General features: G+C 44.5%; 1 protein-coding gene across 1 annotated transcript in view; it reads right to left on the reverse strand.

The window, feature by feature from the left end:
• The window catches only part of mdn1 (midasin AAA ATPase 1), a 60,515-nt gene that overhangs the window by 9,935 nt on the left and 28,864 nt on the right, over positions 1-21,716 (reverse strand). The window contains exons 46-80 of the mRNA XM_041958320.1: positions 21,406-21,614; positions 21,155-21,303; positions 20,310-20,509; positions 19,426-19,649; positions 19,130-19,243; positions 18,289-18,418; positions 17,876-17,982; positions 17,613-17,746; positions 17,260-17,426; positions 16,317-16,437; positions 15,876-16,089; positions 14,600-14,840; positions 14,377-14,500; positions 13,167-13,331; positions 12,873-13,087; positions 11,132-11,519; positions 10,580-10,692; positions 9,695-10,370; positions 9,409-9,570; positions 8,402-8,687; positions 8,037-8,275; positions 7,713-7,808; positions 7,453-7,547; positions 7,219-7,343; positions 6,735-6,887; positions 5,624-5,733; positions 5,429-5,502; positions 5,114-5,297; positions 4,807-4,951; positions 3,546-3,819; positions 3,025-3,130; positions 2,653-2,768; positions 1,433-1,840; positions 1,114-1,340; positions 857-994 (exon numbers count right to left, since the gene is read on the reverse strand). Coding sequence (XP_041814254.1) covers positions 857-994; positions 1,114-1,340; positions 1,433-1,840; positions 2,653-2,768; positions 3,025-3,130; positions 3,546-3,819; positions 4,807-4,951; positions 5,114-5,297; positions 5,429-5,502; positions 5,624-5,733; positions 6,735-6,887; positions 7,219-7,343; positions 7,453-7,547; positions 7,713-7,808; positions 8,037-8,275; positions 8,402-8,687; positions 9,409-9,570; positions 9,695-10,370; positions 10,580-10,692; positions 11,132-11,519; positions 12,873-13,087; positions 13,167-13,331; positions 14,377-14,500; positions 14,600-14,840; positions 15,876-16,089; positions 16,317-16,437; positions 17,260-17,426; positions 17,613-17,746; positions 17,876-17,982; positions 18,289-18,418; positions 19,130-19,243; positions 19,426-19,649; positions 20,310-20,509; positions 21,155-21,303; positions 21,406-21,614 — 6,629 coding nt within the window. The remainder of the gene's footprint in view (positions 1-856; positions 995-1,113; positions 1,341-1,432; positions 1,841-2,652; positions 2,769-3,024; positions 3,131-3,545; positions 3,820-4,806; positions 4,952-5,113; positions 5,298-5,428; positions 5,503-5,623; positions 5,734-6,734; positions 6,888-7,218; positions 7,344-7,452; positions 7,548-7,712; positions 7,809-8,036; positions 8,276-8,401; positions 8,688-9,408; positions 9,571-9,694; positions 10,371-10,579; positions 10,693-11,131; positions 11,520-12,872; positions 13,088-13,166; positions 13,332-14,376; positions 14,501-14,599; positions 14,841-15,875; positions 16,090-16,316; positions 16,438-17,259; positions 17,427-17,612; positions 17,747-17,875; positions 17,983-18,288; positions 18,419-19,129; positions 19,244-19,425; positions 19,650-20,309; positions 20,510-21,154; positions 21,304-21,405; positions 21,615-21,716) is intronic.

Genomic DNA, 21,716 nt, shown 5'->3' on the forward strand with positions numbered 1-21,716 from the left:
AAGAGGTGTGCTTACTTAGACTAAAGAGAACATCATGTCGGATGTACCTCCCTGAGGAAGCATACATCATGTTGGCCTGACTGATATTTCACAGAAGCGGGATTCTTTTTTTTGGAGAACAAGCTACTTTGCAAATGTTTGAAGTGGCAGGAGATACATCAGGCATGTTTGAGATACCTCAAGGACACACACAATTAGTTTTGGTGAGAAACTCCGTAGGGTCCTTTTAACTGTTAAATCATTTTTACCTTATAGCTGTCAATAATTTCAGGTGTTGAGGGAGTGAGCTGCAGGTTAGAGGAGCATGTTTGTTAAAGGGTGGGTACTGCAGCAAAGAAACCGCAACACCTTTGTTGTGAGTGGCTTACATTTAACTGTGCTTGATATCAGCATCTCCCAAATGACCTGTCTTCTTTTTTCTTTTTTTTAAGTAAAACTGACACAGACATGTGGATAGACATAGACATTGGCATGTGGATTACAGGGGGTCAATGGAGAATGGTGAGTAAATAAACAGACAAGCTGCAGCCAGTAGCTTGTAGCCTGTTTGGTGTCAAAAGCACAGGTCAGAACTGGCAGTAAGATGATGTGGGAAAGGTTTGGCTGGCACACACTTTGATTCCTTGAAGAAACTCTAAACAGCTTGTTATAACTGTTACTAACACAGTTCACACCTCCTCATTGCTACAGTTTCTCCATACTTAGATGGTCAAAGAAGGTCTGAAGACCAAAGACTGCTACTAGACAGGTGCATCTAACAAAGCAGCAATCACTGCTAGTTATATAACGTGATAAGATTGAGGCAGGATTTTGAACTCTGCAGAGAGCACTGCAGGCCTCAGTGCATCATTCTCACCTCTCTTGCCGTCTCCTGGCTGCTCTCTTTGTTTCTCTCTCTCGCTTCTCTTCACGAGCGTCTGGACAGCACACAGCACTGTGTTGATGTTTGTCTCCAGCTCAGCAGAGAACTCAGTACAAAATGTAGGCGGGTGAACTGTGGGGGAAATAAGGCAGCAAAACATTTTTCATCCAGTTTGTCGTCATGTCTCTTAGCAGGATGTTGGTAATAGTTTAAGGAATGATAGCGTTAGGCTAACGGGCCAGTGCATTCACCTGACTTCTGGTGTCCCAGCGAGAGCAGCTGGGTCTTCCAGGTGGTGAACTCAGTGACGTTAGCCTCCACCTGTCCTCTGACATACTGCAGGCTCTGGGTGATGGCAGGCAGGGTGTCTGTGCTGCCGACACACACGGCCGGGGTGAAGAGTTTCTCCACGCTGGGCATCTGAGCCACTACAGTTTCCAGTCGGTCGAAGGCTGAACAGCATGTGACAAAATGGTTCCTGTGGAAAATAACAGTGTTGTAGGGACTCTTTCCGTCTTTCATTATTGCTACATCCCATTTCACATAAACTCTTGACAGATTATGTTTTACCATGTGTGGAGCACGTTCTCAGAGGTCTGCTGCACGACATTGTCCAGCTCCAACTTCAGGCTCTGAGTCTGCTTCAACATTGCAGTCATGTGCTGGTTTAGTTGGCACCAGGTGGCGTCCCCTCTCCGCATCAGACAGCCTGGGGGTTGCCGCTGTGCCGCCAGCGGGGAGGGGCACCTCAGGGTGTGCTGCCTGCAGCTGCTCGTCTCCTCTTTGTCTTGGAGGTCCTCCGGGCAACACTGATGCAGCCAGGCCAGCTGCTGCAGGAGGGTGGTGCACTGGGCAGCCAGCACCTGGCCTCTGCTGACCCAACCCTGGAGAGCTGCCTGGGGTGGGAGGGTGCAGCCTGAGTCCTCACTGTGGCTCTGCAGGTGGGCCTTGATGCCCTGGACACTGTTGGTTAGCCTCCTGGAAGTGGTGATAACACATGAAGAGACAATCTGTCAGTACAGTAACAACACACTATGTGGAACTGCAACATGATGTATCAAAATATATGGATTCACGTTGAACCAGCAGGAAATGTTTACTCCAGCTTCAATCATACTCTGTTAAATGACAAGTCCTAACAGAGTTAAATTAGTGATAATTAGTGAAAACTAAAAAAAAAATAAAAATCCTATCATATGTGGTCCCACCTTGTGTAGAGTGTAAATGATGAGCTCAACAATTGCATATTATAATATTGACTTCTAGTGCTTGATAATGATACGGTTTTATTTAATGGAGTTTAGAAGTTTTAGAGTTTTTGTTTAGACGTTCATTTTTCACAACTTTCCTTGAACTTCCATCCCAGCTCCAGGTCAGCTATGGCTGCTGTTTTGTAGCCGACCCTGAACTCTGACCTCACTGTGTGTAGGCCAATGAATGACAAGGAATTTCCCCAATGGGATCAATGATGATAAAATAATAGTACTACAATAACATTTCTTTGACATTTTAACTAAATACCGACATTACATCAGAAGCATTTATATTATCATACCACACCATAAGGTGTAATTTACTGTGAGATGAGGGGTGCATGTCGTTCTTCCCCCAACAAGTACTGACTTCTACAGTTAATATTTTTATGGAAAGATGCTGAAACTGAACATCAAATAAAAGACTGTTTAAGACAAAGCTCCTCATAGTGAAGATGGAAATACGACCATCCACCTTACTTCTGTTCCTTTGTTCCATTCTGTCTGGTAAACACAGTCGTGTGGCAGCAGACTGACCTGAGGTGGACCCACTGCTCAGTGAGGTTGGCCAGTCGTTGCCTCTGCCTGAGGAGCAGCTTGAAAAGGTGAGAGGAGAAACCTCTGCAGCGCTCAATGTTCCCCAGACCCAGCTCCTGAGAACAAATAGCACACACACACGCACACACACACACACAAAGGCAGACAAACACAGACAAACCCACACACACTCTTTAGACTATAGGGCCAAAATACACCGTGACACACTGAAGAACCTGCAGATGCTAAAATTTGCTCTCAATCTGTAATCACTGGCCTTCACCGTCACATCGTTTGGGAAACCTGTAAAAGCAGGAAATGCTACCAGTCAATATAATGTGCACCACCAGTCAATCAGTGTCTGTGTCTCACTTTGGCAGCGTGCTGAAGAGCAGTCTGCATGGCTGTTCTCCTGGCCCATGAGCGGTAGAAGTACTTCTGACATCCATCCCATGCTGTCAGCAACTCTGTAAACAACCTAGGACATGAAGAAGGCAGAGAAAACGGCTGTCAGAGAGCAGACAATGGTCCCCTACCTGGATTAACCATTAAAAATTAATTATACAATAAATTCAATCAATTGCAATTTAAAACAAAGTGTGACCAACAAGTAAGATGATTTAAGTTTTGCTGATCAGTGGCCACTGTAGCCTTATTGTGGGATAGTAGTAAATGCTAGATTTAGTGCACAAGTGACTCACTGATGTCAGTTAAACAACAATGATTATGTACGGTTTGCTAAAATTAGCCACCATAGGATACGGGTTATACCAGACTCAGCAAAACAGTCGCAACAAAACCAGAGTGTGTTACACTGAACAAGAACGTGTCCTACTGCTAATAAACTGATCTAAAGTCTGTTAACATTAGTGAACATTAAGTGATGTATTTACATGCTCTCGGCCTGCTCCTGGTTCCTGACGGCAGAGAGAGCGGCGCTCATCTCCAGAGGCTGCATGCAGAGGGTTTCCTCTGGGTCAGCCGTCCTGCTCCATGTCAGGCCTTTACGGTACGACAGGCCTATTTCTGTGAGCATCTTGAACAGGTCTGAGAGAGCTCTCTGCTTCTGCTGCAGGATATGCTTCACCTCAGCCTTCTGCTTCTCTTTCTCTGCTGATGTGTCGATGGTGAGGCTCTGCAGGTCACGCAGGTTGCTGATGACCTCGCCTGAAAGCAAAAAATAAATAAATAAAAATAAGCATTGGCATCTCATTCCTTTGAGTATTCAACTAATTGTAGTTCTTTGTGCAGAAAGAGTAAGGGTTAGTTATTTGTATATTATTTGTACATATGTTTTGTCAGCAGTATACAATTGGGAAAACAAGAGCTGAGAAAAAAAAAACACTGGGAGCTTTAATTCAGATATATAACATTACAAGCCATGCATAATATTCCTATTTATCTCCATAGGATGGCTACACCCATACTGGGAGCAGGGATCAGTCAAAACTGATGTTCTAACATGTTCTGATGCTAACATGTTCACAATGAACATGCTAACATGCTGGTGCTGATGATGGAGTGTCTGGGCACTATAAGTGATAATAAGCTGAGCTTTGATTATTCTCTGAGGAAGCAGGCTAAGCTCAGCGCTGACAGGTCCCTCATGACTTTGTTTCACACATCATTGATGGTGTCTATTTTTACTTTCTCTTCAATCTGTTGGCATGCTTCTCTCAAACTGAAACAGGAAAATGCATTAACAAAAGTGATCAAAGAGGCACTGAACAGAATAGTCTGCCTGATTTACATAACATAACATAATGTTAAAGAAAGCAGGATCCGCTTGGTAAATATTGTTTTGCTTTAATTTTGGTAGTACTGTGTTTCTATGTTGTATCTTATTGCCTGGACTATTTTTTTGGATGCTGTGTGACATTGTGTGTTATTACTGTTTTACTGCTGCACGACAATTTCCCCTCTGGGAACAAATAAAGTTGTTGACTTGATATTTCAGACTGGACTGAAGTGGTAGACCAACAGAGTAGTAGTGATACGATGTAAATAATCTTGAGGATAGCTCCAAAGCTAAGGCTTTGGGCTCATTCAAATCAAAAGTGTGAATCATTTTACAGTGTGAATGTGCTGTGTAAATATCGTGTCGATCTGCCCATCAGACTTCGGCTTTTATTGTGTAAGAGTAGGTATTCTTACCAGTGAAGCAGTCCAGATCTTCAGCCAGCTCAGGCACTGGGTTTTTCTTCAGCAGCTGCACACACATTCTCTTCATCTTCCTGGACAGAACAGGCAGACGTCCCTGCAGAGATGAAGCTTCAACTCCTTCATCTGGGTCCTCATTCTGAAATATACAATTCAGCTTAGGTTGTTAATTCATTTTTTTATAATCATGAACACATGACAATAACTGAATAAATATGATAAAAAACACTAAAGGAAAAGAGCTTATTTGTTTGAGATCATGAAAACAATATAAACTCTGTGTCCTCTGTGAGACTTGCACCTGCAGATCTCTGCCCTTCCCAGGCAGGGAGCTCCTCAGTGCCTGGTGAACCCGATGGATGGGTGTTTCCTCTGGGTTAGCATCCACACTGTCCAGGCTGGCGCTGCTTCCCTGTTCCACCAGAGTGGGCACACTCGGACCATTCAGAGCCTCCTCAAACTTCTTGACAAACTTGAAGAGAGTCCTGAGAGAAAAGGATATAAGCACAACTATATCAGTGGCAGAGCAGCCATCTGTCCTGTCCTTGAGCAGGACACTAAGTCCTAAAGAATAAATACACAGCACAGCACAAATCCAATGACGATAATATCTTACCGATGGGTCTTCTCCACTGACTGTTTGATGGACCAGAAGCTAACATCATTCCACTTGGAGATCTTAACAAAGTCCTGAGGACAACAATTCACATGACATTGGAGCTTAGGAACATTCACACACTATATTACTCAAACATGTATGGCCAAGGTTTCAGAGTACTGGTATGCCATAAAAAAGAAGACTAATATCAACCTTGAGCTCCTTCTCGATGGGCTGTCTGAGCTGAGTGATTCTGGTCTGGATGCAGTCAGAGAACTGACTGTAGTATTTGTGCAGGTTCCACAAAACACTGGACAATGACTCTGCAAAATGAGGAAAGAGTTAGCATGTCATCCCCCATCGATGGAGATGATCAGTCGCTCTCACAGACAAAAAGCGACAAAGACTAGATGGTGTCTTGTTTTCAGCAGTGACTGAAGGTCACATGTATTTTACAACCACAAACGTCAATGATGAAACGGTGAAAGATGAAACCTTCTTTTCAAAATTCTAAGCAGGATTAGTTTATTATTTCCGTTTTGTAGGAAAGGAGCACCATACAAAAGCTTGGGCACCCCAAGAGATTTGAGCTCTCAGATAACTTTTACAAAGGTGTCTGATCTACTCTAGCTTGGTTAAATAGAAGCAAATTTCAGAAGCAAACATCAAACTGTCTGTCTGGTTTCTACAACAGGATAATGATCCTAAACACACCTCAAAATCAACAATGGACTACTTCAAGAGGTGCAAGCTGAAGGTTTTGCAGCAGCCCTCAACATCATCAAATACTTACATATAGATCTCAAAAGAACAGTGAATGCAAGACAGCACAAGGCTCACAAAGTCACACAAAGCACCAACAAAAAGCATCAGTACAGCGAACATTCAGACATGCAAGAAGCAACAGAGCACAGCTCAGCAAATGAGCTAGAAAATGACACGGAAGTAAAAAAAATCTGCAATGTAATCGAGCATGTGGGTGTGAAGTTCTAAAGTTTGGGTGCAGCATAAGAGAAGGCCCAAGCACCCATTGTACTCAGGTTGAAGGCTGGTAGTGGCAGCAGACCACTCGTTTCCATCAGGTGCTTCAGCACTGACTCTCATTATTGCACCCTTGTACTGGTTGCTTGTAATGTAGCCGATATACGAGTTACAGCTCGGCTTTGATAAGAGGGCCACAGATTGAGGACGGTGTAATCAGGTTATGACCAGACTGTTTCATGACCAGTATGCAGAGGAGGAATGATCACTCTGACTAATAACTCTTTCAACGTTCACAAGGCATGGAAGAACTGTAGTTAGATAGGACAGAGTGGTGGCTGACCTTTCCCATTCTGGTTGGGGACGAGCAGGAGGTGGCAGTGGAAGCTGAGCAGCATGGCCAGGCGGGTGTGGAACTCTCCCAGGGTGGAGCCCTCAATGAAGGCCTGGAGGGTGGTGGACACTGAGGACAGGGAGAGGAACTCCACCTCCTCACCTGCAGTGACAGGAAGTTCATTTGTTCTGTTATACTCTTGGAGGGAGTGTGTGCTTTATCTGCTTTAGTTTGTGCCTGGAAATCCATACTGATTAGTTGTATTGTGGTAGTGAGCTAATACTGGTGAGCAAGCATGTAAATAATGCTAAGCTTCTCTTCACTTCAAATATATAGTTTTCATTTCATATTTTTTTGAAACATCATCCTTGAAAGGAGTCAAGCCAAGTAAAAACAAGTATGGCAAAAATAACAGACACATCTGTATCATCAGTTGCTCATCCACCTGAATAAGCACACATTCAGAGCCATAAATCAAGCACTGTGCATGTACCTGTATTAGCATCCATCCTCTGTTCCTCCAAATATCTCTCTACCAGCTGGTAGACAGAGAACCAGTGTACGGTGGATTTCTCAGTGTGCCGCTTCATTGCGTTGTCCAGACTGCTCGACCAGCAGCTACGTGTGACAGGACAGGAAACATTTACATACTACACACAGGAAGAGGAAACAGCTTGTGCACTGTGGTCATTAAATGCTGGCTGGACTAAAACCCTCCGTGTCTTACTTGAGCTCCAGTTTACGCCACTGGACAATGAGCTGGGTGACTGGTTCCAGCTCCTTACGCAGAGAGACGGAGCGGCTGGCGTTATTCTCCCAGTCCTGATGAGAACAGAGGTGATAGTAAATCTGTGCAACATTTGACACTATAACATGCAGACTTATGGTGTTTTTATCTGACAAAAATTAATTAAATGTATCAACACTACATGAAACTGAAGAACACATCATGTATGGCATGGGAAGCATCTTGCTAACAGAGCTCACCTGTGCTTTGCTAAGCAGGATCTCCAGACCATTAAGGAACTTGGCCAGAGGACAGGCCAGACTGAAAGCCATGATCCTCTCCATCACCACAGTCAGCTGGAAAACAACACACAGGCAGGGTTTCACATTAGAGCAACCAAGACCAAAGTTTCACAGCTCATCTGGAGAGTCTATTCTACAGCAACAGGGATATTGGAGTGGGAGAAAATATTTATAGATCAAATAACCAGGTGGTAATGTCTGTTTTTTACTGCTTCAGCCACTTTTGCTTGAAAACATTGAATGCCCTCATGCTAACTCACTGCGGCCACAAAGGTCACTGACCTGTACGAGAGCTGGATGCTCTGGCCACTCCTCCAGCCTCTGCTTCACTGCAGCACTCAGCTGCTCCAGGACGGGAAGACAGAGACGGGCCTCGCTCATGTTGGGCTGCTGGTAGAAGTCATAAGGTCCTTCTGAAGTGATGGCTAGACCGTCAGGCCCCCCCGAGCCCTGCACCATGTTCTGGAGGAGGGCAGAAAGCAGCAGTTCACTGCCTGTCAGCTGCTGGTCCAGTTCAGCATCTGAGGGAGAACCACAGAGGTCATAATCCAATAATCTATTCACAGGAGTACATTTCTGCTTTGCTGCTAGACAGGTTAAAAACATTTCTGTTGCATATGTGAGTGATGGCAAATAAGATCACTGACCAATCAGATGAAAGAAGCGTGACATCATAGGGGAAACGATCTGATAGGAGGAGACCAGGGCTTGGATGTGTTCTTTGCTGTCATTGGCTGGTGTTGTGCTCTGGTACCACAGTGATTGTGCATATCCCAGACAGAGGCGCTGATGAACCTGGACCAGTGTGTTCATGCCGGCTGGAGACAGGAAGCAGCTCTTGCTGGACTCCTCCTGCACTTTCTCTCCCTCCTCCTTAAGGCCTGAGTCTGCTGGACCCTCCAGACTTGGTTGGGATGTGATGTCTGCAAAGTCCTGATGAAGTGTGGACGCATACAACAGTGTATACATATACAGTGAGCTGGCATTTCTAAAGCTCCTGGAATGTTTTTTTGTCTTGACTACACTGATTTTCATCAGGGCCTCGGATTGACTATGTCACTGTCTTAAATCTTTCCTCTACAGCAAGATATCTGGACTAAATCTTATCTGGGCAACTGCCAGAGAGTGAACAGTAAACATATGCAACATATGTCATAATCTAATAATTTCTGAGAATGGTTTAACACATTCAAGCACCGGCTGTTATTTTGGTTAGAGTGCAACAGAGCTGGTGGAGATGGACTACAGATTGGAGAGTTATTTATAAATAGCTTCTCAACCCATCACATAATTGTTCTCATATTTCTAAAACAGCACAGCCAATTACAGTGAAGCATGACAGCTCAACAAATGGAGTAAACTTCTTCAGGAAGTCATGTTGCATGTCTGTTCAGAGCGGCATTAAGTGAACACACAGCACCTTATGACAGATGACAATCTAGTTAAAATGGAGGGAGTTTGTGTGTCCTTCAACCTTTCTCAGATATATAATATTTCTGAGATATAACACTTAAAATAAATAATCTGGTTTGAATGACTGAAGATTTGATATGATCTGACCAGTGTCTGCTTACTTGAGAAATAATTTTTATCATGAGGAGAGATAAGATGAATGGACTCAACCAGGCACAGTCATCTTATCTGATGTGAATACCTGGTTGAACTGAGGGAACTGCTGTCTGAAGTCCCTCTCCTCCTGCTCGTCCTCCGTCAGCCCGGAGCCGTGCAGTCGACTCCGGCTGCGGTACAGACTGGCCTCTAGCTGCTCTTGCTCTCTCTTCCGTCTCTCCTGCTCGTCCCACTCATTCACCAGAGCCTGAGGAGAATCATGTTACAGTCAGCACAGAAACATTTGCCTTGGAAAGTTTGACAAATAAAAACATAATTGTTACTGAACGGAGTCAAATGTCAACCCAGAAATCAGCGGGTCTAGCTCTGACCTGACAGATGTGTCTGAAGAGGCCGCGTGTCTCGTGGCTGAACTCTCCGGTGGACAGGGTGTGGCACTGCACATACAGCAGGGCGTTAAGGAGCAGCGTGGAGGACTGAGGAATCACACGTTCGGGGTCCTGCTGCTGAGGCAGAAGCTTCACCAGGCAGCGCAGAATGTCCATGCAAGCCCTGGAGCAGAGGAAGTCTGCCCGGGCCAGGTAGGACGGCAGACTGTGGGACAGGGAGGGGAAGGCCAGCAGACAGGACACCAACTTGGGCAGCCCAGGCACAGGTGTGAGCGAGGCAGCCAGCTGAGAGGCCACCAGCCTCATGCCGTGTCGGAGCTGGAGGATGCCGGTCCGAACCGGCCCCACCACATCAGGGTACAGGGGGTAGTCCTCCAGAAGCCTCTGGCAGAAGCGCTGCTGGGAGTTCTGCCACACAGCCTCCTCTTTTAGCAGGCCCTGGACCGCTGATCTAGACTTGGTGGAGGAAGAGCTCTGCAGGGCCTTCAGCAGGTGCGACAGGAGGTCTTCCACTGCAGACGCTTGGCCAATGCTGCAGAGGTAGTGCTGCAGCTCCTGGAAGAGGCGACCATACTGAGGCTCATGAGGGCGACAGGCCTGTTTCCTGGAGAGCTCAGCTATCTGCTCCTTCACCTGCTGCATACGGATCCACAGGTACCTGCAGCAACAAGCCAGGTACAAATGGTTCATTTTTTTCATTACTCACATGTCATATGTACACTAAAAGAACTCTTGGTCACTGTCCTCCATGATGATCTCCACACTGGCTGGAAAGCGATACCTCCCTTAGAGAGTATGCTGTAATCATGGTCACTTTGAGTTGTACTCTGCTCTACTCTCAGTTTAGTACTCGCAGCTGGATCTGACCTGACTCGAGGATGCTGGAAGCCATCAGTGATGCTGCTCTCCTCCAGCTCTGCTCCAGTCATGAGCTGAGACGACAGGCTACGTCCTCTCCACTCCTCCTGCAGCAGAGCCAGCTGAAACAGACCAAGGGACATGCCAATCCAACCATCAGTTCAAGGGATTCCTGATTTTCACCTCCTTCTAGTGTGCATCACGTGAAGTCCAAAAGAAACATTTTATACTGAAAGGCATGATCGATATCGTTTTTAACTTTTTTATTTGTCTCATTCCACCAATATAGAATATTCAGCTGGACTTAATGAAAAATGGACGCGTGCCACATAGCTTGTTAGCACATTTTGCACAGGTACAGCTTGATAAATTTATGATCAAATATCAGGAAGTACTTCCTGCTGGGTGCAGTCAAAAGTAAAAGGTAGTTAAAGGCAACAGACAGCTGTTTTTTCAAAATATATGAAATGTGCTTTGGATAAAACTTAATACTTTTTAAAATCTATATTCATTTTTATGTGACAGAATGGTTTGAAGAAACAAAAACAGGCAGTTGCTGACCTCCTGCTGAGCATAGTTGAGTTTGTAGGCCCTCTTCACAGCTGGGTCAAAGATGGTCTGCGGTGTCCACACTTTGATCTGCAGCAGGCCCATGTTGACCCAGAACACTCCAGAGCGGGCCAGCTGGTTGGAGCCTTGGATTTTGCTTTGGATGTACTGCTGCAGGCAGGTGATGCAGGCCTCCACCAGGCCGTCAGGGAGCACACTGGGAGGCAGGAAGTCTCTGAAGACAGTCTGGATTTCCTCTGCTGCTATCAGAGGGTCGGGGTCTTCCACCAGGCTCTCACAGCTCTCCATGTAGCCCTCCTGCAGGCTGGGAGGCAGCAGGTCAGCCATGCTCTGCAGCTGCCGACGCAGGACAGCACCCTGGAGCCTAAAGTCTGTGCCCCTGAGGAGGTATGGGGGTGATCAGTACACCAAGAAATGATAAATGCTAATGGAGATCTTTTCTAATGTTTGGTAGCATGGTAACATTCTGGACTGGGTTTTATTTTTGACCATCACTGTGTTTCCAAGATCTCAAGGATAATTTGGGTTTACAAAACCAGGACCTATTCAGGTATATACAAATAAGAGACTATATCGGGGAAAAAATTATAAAAAATTATTAACCTGAAAATGATATTCGTATTTGTAAAAGCTTACATAGATGAACCTAATAAGAAGATAATTTCAAAACTATACACGTCTTCAATCTTTTAACAAAGAAAATACATGTAATGTAAAATCAAGATGGGAAACCGAAGGAAACACCAACATTTCTCAGGAGAACTGGATGGACATTTTTAAACAACAAATTCTCCGCTCTGGAGAGAATATGCATGGAAAAATGTAATTTGCTTTTTCTGTACTCCATATCAAAAGAGAACAAATTCCAATCAGATAGAATGTTGGAGATGTTGTGGAAGCACAGAGGTGAATCACTATCATATATTCTGGTGTTGCCCTGTTGTGACCCCAGTTTGGTTACGTGTACATCAAACTCTAGAGACTGTGTTTTCAACAAAAATATCTTTTTGTTTCAGTTTGTTATATTTGGTGGATTTACAGGAACTAGATTGGAGGAACAAAGATAAATATTTACTGAGAATACTACTGGTGGCCTGTAAGAAATCAATAATGAAGAAATGGCTGAAGAGGGAGGCACCCAGCGTAGACGAATGGATTGATACAGTGTACAACATCTTTGTAATGGAAATAATTAGGTTTAATTTAAGAACACAAAAAGAGGCATTTATTTATAATTGGCAAAAATGGTGTGCTTTTGTCTCAACCATAAGACCGGATTTCAGGTAATTTCAGACAGTACTATCAGATTACTTATATTCTCTTAACTGGAGGTGATTACTAGTCCACTTATGTATGTTTTTATTTTCTCCTCGGTACTTCTGTACTCATCTATAGGTCTTCATGTTGATTGTTTGACTGTTTGTCTGTTTACATGCAAAATCAAAAACCAATAAAAAGTAAATGACAAAAAAAAAAACAACTCTGCAGCTCAGCTATTAACCAGAACCGAGAGGAGAGAGAACATTAGTCCAGTTTTAGCTGCTTCCTGTAACATTCAGGATTGATTTTAAGGTCCTTCTCCTTGTAAATAAAGACCTTAATAGGCTACAACCAAGCTGCCTTACTAGCTCACTTTTAAGTATTTGCCTTCAAGAACACTGTGATTATCTGCTGCTGGTTTATTGGAGGTTTACCGATGGTAGTAGTAGTAGTAGTACTAGTAGTAACCTACCTGAACTCAGCCAGTGTGGGAATGGCCATATTGTCCCACAACACAGCAGACACGTCCTGCAGCTGCTGGATCCTCTCCTTCCACTCCCCCAGGGTGACATGGGAGAGGGAGAGGAGGGCTACCCCTGACGGTTCCCACTGACCTCCAGTCTCACTGCTGCTGAGCACTCCCAGCATGCAACGTGACCACACTGCTTTACTCAGCAAGGCTGGTCCCTGGAAAACAACACGGACATGTATTAAACTACATTTATTAAATACAGTAAAGCCAAGAGGAGATGTTAAAGGCCTGTACCATGTTGTCTGCTCCGTGGTGCAGCTTAGGAGCTGGGTGGGTTTCAGGTCTCAATGGGTCCCATTTCAGCCACAGATCGGGGTCTGACGTCACACTGCTGGTCCACAGGGCAGCCAGAGCCTCTGACAGCAGCTCACACCACACAAACTGCAGCTCATCAGCCGGCTGGAGGGGAGAAGACTGATGAGCAGCACTCTATGTTTGAAGCTTGAATTATTGTGGTTTTTTTGTCCTTTTTCTTACATTTTTCACTCATATGGGTTTTTCTCAACCATGAAACAGTGTCTTTATTAGGTTTGAAGCCAAAAAGGTATCGCTATTGTGCTGGTTTATTATCATTATATCATTAGCTAGCAAGCACTTTCCATGAGTCCAACTGGCCAGATGGTGGCGCTTTAATTAATACCCAAAATTTCAATTTTGAAAGGCCACGCCCCTCACAATCAGACTTGACTTCCAGGTCAATGTCCAGGTCAATGTGCTTTACAAAAAAACCTTTTGGACCATAAAAGTCCACCATAATGAATTTGTCACCATTTTGGATTTCTGGGAAAAAAAGTAATATGAATAGAACCTGTTTGATTTTAACTGTATCAACACCTATATTGGAATATAGCATTGGGGGACTGAGACACACATTGTTATTATAAATGGGCAATATCAGTCAAAAAACATGCCATCAACCAATAAACTTTGCAGAGGGAGGGGGTTAGCAGGAAAAAGGCCATAACTTATAACAGAACTTACAACATAATAATTTGTCCAATCATCATAATTCTTGGCATATGTTCAGGCCGCGATTGGGAAAAGGCTGACCAAAGTGTTGTGAGCCCAAGCTATACCAAAAATGTGTATGTCAAAATCAATGGACAGAATTTCACCCCCATGCTCTGGAAGCAAGTGCCATATTGACTGGTGCGAGTGAGAGTGGCCTATCACATATTTGCTCATAACTCAAGACACCTTTAAAGGTTTAATTGCTGGACACAAGATCCATTGTTTCACTGAAATGTCCATGTCACAGTGACTGTGCACTGGAGGCTTCAAGTTTCAACATCACACTTACATCTAAAAGTATACGCTCCATACTGGCCCACAAACGCTGCACATGCACCATTCTGCACAGTAAAGACCAAGCAATATAAAAGCCCCGGTCCACATATTTTTGAGTGAAGGGGGACTTTTGTTACTGAAACTGTATCCTACTGACCCTGTCGCTGCTGAGCAGGAACCACAGCGGTTGGAGCTGACTGACGTTCATCGGTGTGGACTGCAGGCAGTAGCGCAGATGTCTGGAGAGATCTCGACGTAAGCTGTCCTCAGCCTCCTGATCGCTGCAAATCAACGGAAGAAGAATTCACAAAACAATCAACTGGGTCATGGATGGTCCCCATAAATATTTTTGTATTGTCGAGGAGGAAACAGAGTTTTACCCAGGAGAAAGAGCCAGGTGGAGCAGGTCAGTGCTGAGTCGCAGCTGGTTGAGTACAGCCAGTTCCTCCATCAGGGGCCAGAGCTGAGCCCTGCGGCTGAGCTGCTGCAGCTCCTCTCTGGCCAGGTGGACTCTGTCTCCTGTGTCCTCTCCCTCAGACAGGGAGCAGACCTCCAGGAGCCCTCTGGAGGTCATCTGACGCTGCTGCTGCTCCACGCTGGACACCAACCTCTCCAACACTCCTAATGGGAAAGTATAATAAGACCTTCACATACTGACCCTTTAATATCACAGGTTTTTCTCTTAGACATGAAACAAGACAAAACATTCATTTCCCATACAGACTGCAATATTCATCACATCACACAATATGAGCGTACTGGACAAGACAAACAATACAATGATGATTTAGGCACATGGAGTGATTACAACCAAGAGGCTTTATCCTGATGTGAGCATTATGGGCAAAATCCACAGACATGGACTCATTCGACTCTGACTAAGGCTTACGACTACCACAGAAAATGTATGTACGAGTGATTTAAGAGAGCAGCAGAAAACATGACTTTCAGCTGCTGAATTTGAAAAGAGAGGTTTAGAAAAATACAGTCTAGTTTGAATTGAAGCAAAAGAAAAGAAAGCTGCTGACCGTGAATCAGACCAATTAATTAAACAAATAATGGTGAATGGTTCAGAGCCGCTGCACTCTTGATGGCATATTTTAAAATCCAGTTTTCACTCTCATTTTTGAATCATATTTAAATCCCAAAAATCCCAATTTCTTCTCTAATTTTCTGAGAAATTCTGAAAACAGTGAAACCTTCTGAGCTACAGCTTCTTGTGTACAAGTTCACATTTTGGCCTGAGGATGGCACAAGAGGACGGAACAAATCATATCCACAATAGAAAGGGCCCATCGTGGTGTGAATGTATTCGGTAAACTTCAGAACAAGCTGAACAATGGCTTTTTGTTCTTAGTAGTAGAACAACCTTTCATCCTGATGATGGTGCTAGTGAATATGCCAGGAACCCATAAAATAGGATTTACACTAAGACCAAGCAGAAGTTTTGACCTGATGATGCTGCAAGTCATTGGAAGTTATTCTGTACAAAGTGTGGGCAAATGGCAGCAACTATTAGGATGTTGCACTGGATTTAAGAGTTAGCCGGACCACCAACTGACCACCATCACAAACACCTTTTTCAGGTCTATAGCCACCACAACAAGACTGGTATAAGGTATACTGTTAAAAGGTCTTTCTGTGACAAAAGCTCACCAGACTTGTGTGGATCCAGCTGGTTGTTTGCCAGCAGAACGAGGCCGCAGGCTTCCAGCAGACTCTCTTTGATGTCCAACCCGAGCCCAGCACCCTGAAGTCGGACCAGCTCTTGCCTCAGAGGACCTGTGGTGCCGTCCAGCCTTAGGTCGCTCACATCCAGGGCTTTACTCAGGAGCCTGAGCCGAGACGCACACTCCGCCACTGCCTCCAGCTGATGAGGAAGGTGGATAGGGTTTGTGAAGTGATTCACATAAGGTCAGATAAGTTGTGAATGACAAACGTTATATACTAAACTGGCTTTTGAACGCCTTCTTCTCTTCTATTAGACAAAACAGAAAAAACATAAGAAAGACAGTAGAACCAACTGATAATGAGTAAATATGTTCAAAGACTATGTGTGACTGATGAAGATGTAGAGCTGATGAGGTGCCTCCACACCTTGAATGGCAGAGCTTTCCCCAGGGTTTTCTGGATGCCTTTCAGAGCTGTGGCCACAGACACCGGCGTGGAGAGAACAGTCTGGATGGCTGCTGAGACTGCCTGCAGCTCCTGCTGACCTCTGGAGCACAGCACAGGAATGCAAATACATCAACTGTAGACTTTCAAAAATAAACGTCTCCATAACACAATTAGATATGTAAGGGATAATGTAGTGAGGAGGTTCCTATGGAGAAATAAACCCCTCCACTTCGAGTCGGGCTTCTATGTCATCCTGAAGTAATCATGTCAAATGTGGAGAAGTGACGGGATATCTCAGACCTGAGAGAGACGTAGCTGGAGACAGAGTTTGGTTTACCACTGTTATTTTGTACTAATGGATAAAAGTCCCGCAGCAGCTGATTTCTGTGTTCAGAGTCGTACATTAAAAAATCTGTCTCCAGTTTTGTCTCCACTCAGCAGTCTTTTAGCATGTTGATCGTCCATGCTGTGTTTTTCTTGCTGTTTTTTCATGTCTGTCCACTTCAATTAGGTCAATCTCTGTGTCCTCAAGTCTCTTGTGCCTTAATATCGCTTCTCCTGTCAGCCCAGTGTTGTTCTTTACTTTTTCTTTCTTTCTTGTTGGGGACATGTCATTCTCCAGCCACACGTCAAATCAGCTGGCAATTCGTTACTGAGCTTGGTACATTAACGGATTGCCCCTTTAGTCTATGACTGTTAGGAATTCCTGAGCAGGCGATTGACCAATCAGAATTGAGTATTTAAGAGTGCACATTAATAGTGTGTAAAATAAAAAATACTGTATCCATGAAAGAACATCTATTGCTACTTAACAGTCATATCATCTCTGTGATGTTAGAGCAAATGTAAATAAATTAATTAAGTAATTCTGAATAAATTAAATGAATATGAATTGTGATATAGTGCAGAGAGGAGCGTTTACTCGAATGTGGTGTCGTTGTCTCCGAGCAGCAGCTCGGGCAGCCGGAGGATGAGGTGTTTCTGTACCCACTGCCAGTGCAGAGACAGCACAGAGATGCCCTGGGAGTCAGCCGGCAGCGTGCTGCAGACATCCCAGAAACGATCAAGCCACTGCAGCAGCTGCAGGATCTGAACACAGAAGACAGGTAGAATGCCATGAGTGAAGGGAAATTTTAAAGGAACCCTGTTTAACCTCTGACCACTTGCATTTCCTTCATGATTTTGAAATCAGTTACGCAGGTAATGAAGTTTTACATTATCTTCTATTCCACTTTATTCTGCTCTGACTGAGTGATAAAGTAAGCGAGTTCTGACCTCAAACATGATGTGGTCTGAGATGTGGGGCAGTCCGCTCTGCACAGCCTGCAAGGTGAATGAGTCCCACAGGTCAAAGAAGGTCCGCAGGTGCATCAGCACTGGGTGGGGCAGGTGACCAATATCCACAGTCCCTGTTTGGGGAGGACAACATATGCTCACAGAGTTACGCACCTTTGTGTGCTGTGCTGCTCAGTGGGTGGATATTCTGATAATTGTACTCTTGCATGAGTTCATCATTGCCCAAAGTGGGCTGTGCATACCTTTGCTGAAGGCCGTGGCTATTCTCAGGGCACAGTTCTGAGCAGACAGGTTGATAGCACAGGTGCAGATAACAGACCGTTCCTCTCTGTCCATCATCAGAACAATCCTTACAAACACACAAATTATTAGCACCTTTCACAACATTTTACAGATCATTTTGCATAAGAATATCAGACGTTTTCAATTTCCAACCATTCAAGAACTCTGAAGAAAAGTTTTTATGCATTTTCAGATATCTTTGATTCTTAGCATTGCATATTGTCTTGCACTTGATTTGTTACCTTTCCACTTGCAAAAGAACATATGCTGACTTGTTCTACTGCAGCCATCTTTAACTCTTTGAGTACATGCCTAAGACCAAATTCTGCATGTGTCAAGCAGTACAAAGCGGACTGGCGACCTCCTACTCTACCTGTTGGCGACTGCGTTCAGGGCCTCCAGAAACTCCGTGTATCTTTCCTCGTCCTCAAAGTTGCACTTGTTGGCTAAAATATCCAGGTATTGCTTGTTCCATCGCATGTCCACCAGGATCCTGTATTCATCTGGCGATATGACAAAGTGGTTAAGTCTCATCACAGACGGCAGCAGTAGGCAGTAACACAAGTCAAATGTCTGACAGAAAGGCAGGAGTGTACTGCACTGAAATCATCATCAGCTTCAGCATGAAATATGGAGAAAATCATGGAGATCTCTCAGCCGTGCTGTGATGGTGATGCCCAACATGATGGCTCACACAGACAAAATGAACACTCATCTACTAGAAAATATTCAGCTCTCTCAACTATGTTGCGCAGTCCTAATGAGTATCTAACTCATTTTTGCTCTGTCTTGGTTAAGTCATGAACACTATGTTGTGCAGTGAATCGCATCAAGGAAAAAGCATATTCTATTCTAAATTACACTATTTTGATATTTCATGTAAAAACAAGAAAACCAGAGATGTGAACTATGCTGTGAACTTTCTGAAAGCTGCTTTTCTAAACACAGTTAGAAGTTATTTTGAAAGCGTTTGACTCTCAAAACCTTGACCTTTCCCTCATATTGACTGAACATAACCTGGACACTAGCATCGCTGTGAACAATGCTTGACATTGATGACAGTATTAACTAGCTGAACTATTTCCAACTGTAATCTGAGATTTTAGACTTTCTATCTTACACATTAAATATATATTCATACTGCTTCCTGTACTGGTGAGGGCTTTCAGATGCAGTGTTTTTTAACACGAGAACAAGACAACCAAAGAGTTTACCGATGCTGTGAGGCTGGAGCAACTCTGCTAGTGACTTGCCCTTGGCAGCAAGTTTGCTGCCAAACACAGCCTTCAGGGCCCTGTTTCCTGCCTCCACCTGGACCAGAGCTGGATCTGGAAGAGTTAAGAAGCACAATGTTGTACTAAAGCACTAGACAGTGCCAGACAATCCTGAATTAAAAAAAAAAAATTCTGCAAGGTGGTGTGATTCTGATATAAACAGTAAAATGCATAGACAGATTGCTCTAAAACTGGGGGGGGGTGCTGTGTGTGTTTGTGTGTGCAGAGTAACACACCAGGGACGTATTTGTAGCTCTTCCCCAGGTGTGAGAGCCAGCTGCTGCGCAGGATCCAGTCTCCATGAGAGGCTCTCTCTGTGAGCAGTCTCACTGCTGTGGGGATCAGCCTCAGAGCATCTCCGTCGGCCAGATCCACCACTCCTCCAGAGAACACCAAGCCTTCATGGACGCCACTGCTCTGCAACGCCCTCTGCAGGTCACTCAGACTCAGTGGACGATTCCTGTGCACAACAAATGTCGTGTTATTGCAGAGTTAACCTGCTTTCAGGGCGTACACATCAACTGACACTTCCACTACCTTTATCTATAAATGTACACTTTAACTGATCCTGCAAACTCTTTCATGTCCCTTCATATGCGTACTCTTCAGTTGACATTGTGCCAACTGAAGTGCCATCGATAATTCTATACAGCTGAACTGAAACTTGAACTGCAAGACTTCCTGACACTTTCAGCAGAATATATTCTTCCACTGACATCTTAACTGACTCAAAGACCAAGTTATACTCAAGCCTGACTGACCCAAACCGGGAAAACCAGCTGCGAGTAGCATCATCATCATCACTAGCATCTGACATCAGAAGAAATACCAAAGAGAAGCAGTTCCTGTCATCGCATTTTAGGTTAGTGTGATATATGTTACAAAAATTGAAATGAAGGAAAAAGGTTTCCCATCACTGGTTTAGTGTATGTGCTTTCACTCCTTTGAATGCTTGAACTGAATCTTCATCTTTTTCACATGAAGTTTAGGTGCTTTCAGTCTTATTTCTTATTTCCTTTAATACCTGTCCTTCCAGGATAGATTCACAGGTTCATACATTCATGGATAGGTAGTGATGTGTTTCTGCTGCAAGCTCATAGAACTGTGTTACTATCCTTACCGTTTGCCCTGCAGGCTGAGGGTGTTCAAGCAAAATGAAAGGACCTGTCCGTCCCGGAGGACGGCAGAGAAACAGGAGTCTTCCGTGGAGAGGAGGGCAGAGGGGAAGCCATCAGGCCAAACTCCAGCACACAGCAGCCCACTACCCCAATCCTCTGTGTCCAAGATGGCCAAGTGCTGCTCAATCAACTGCTGGGCTTGCTGGAGGGATAACAACGCACCTATGGTTATTTCTTTACCCTCCAGTTAGCATGAATGTGCTCAATAGATTCATTTATGCTAGAGGAAGGTCAAAAACACTAAAATTTATGTTCTGGAGTCCATAAATAGACGGAAAAGGTTGGTCTCCCCTTGTAATATAGTGTATACTGGGAGAAGCCAGGAGAACCCTGCCTGAGGACTTATTGTGACTCATTGGGGCTCAAAATACAACTGTAAGGCTGACCATGAAATGCTAGAGGAGTTATCAGCAGGATCTTACACAAGGCAACAGGAGCCAGTGAAGGGAAGAAGACCGGCCTGTTTTTTCCTAGCCTGGGTTAAGAGACGGGTGCCAGCATTTCGTACAAACTGGATAAAAGCAAATAATTTATGGCTGAGACCAGAAAAAGGAAACTGGTAAATAGTATAAATCAGAAGGAGTAAAAGCAACGCAAACGTAAGACTTTAACTAAGATTAAATTATTTAAATTTTAGTCCCCAGCTGGAGAAAGAATGACTGACTCCAAATTAAAGACTGGAGTAAAATATCATGCCCACGTTGTCTACACTGTTCTTTATATTGAATGAAGGATGACTCAGCTGTGACTGGACATCTGATTTAGACTGATAAGGTGGTGCTGATACCTTTTGGCTGGCAGTGGTGCGTTGGCACAGTGAGTAGGCTTCTCCACAGGCATGCTGCAGGGCGCTGGGTAAATCTACACCTCTCTGCAGCTGGCATGACAGCAGGGTGGCAGCATGGAGGAGGGAGGCAACTGATGAGGCAGGGGAATCTAAAAGATAGGAGGCAGAGATCTTCTTTATTTGACTCTGCAGACTGACTGGCTGACAGCACACTGTATCCATGGTATTTGTTGTCATTACTCAGTGCTTACCCCAGATAGCAGATTTGATGCTTTTATGTATTTCAATCAGCAGATCGCACACACAGTCTCCGGTCACCCCTGCAGTGTGAAGAAGGGTTTTCAGGTCCAGTGGATCCCAGCAGACTCCCTCATCTTCCCCTGGGATGTAAACCTCCACCCCTCTGTTCCTCATGGCTCTGGAGAGCTCCCCATGCACAGGGTCCATGGTCAGGAACAGCCTGCACAGACACTCGTCAGCTGAGCATGGATTTCAGTCAAGGAAAGCACCAATCACACTTTTTCAGCCCTGATACAGATACTGATATCTGGGCTTTGGGCAT

The sequence above is a fragment of the Chelmon rostratus genome, chromosome 18 (assembly GCF_017976325.1).
Source record: "Chelmon rostratus isolate fCheRos1 chromosome 18, fCheRos1.pri, whole genome shotgun sequence".
NCBI classification, from domain to species: domain Eukaryota; kingdom Metazoa; phylum Chordata; class Actinopteri; order Chaetodontiformes; family Chaetodontidae; genus Chelmon; species Chelmon rostratus.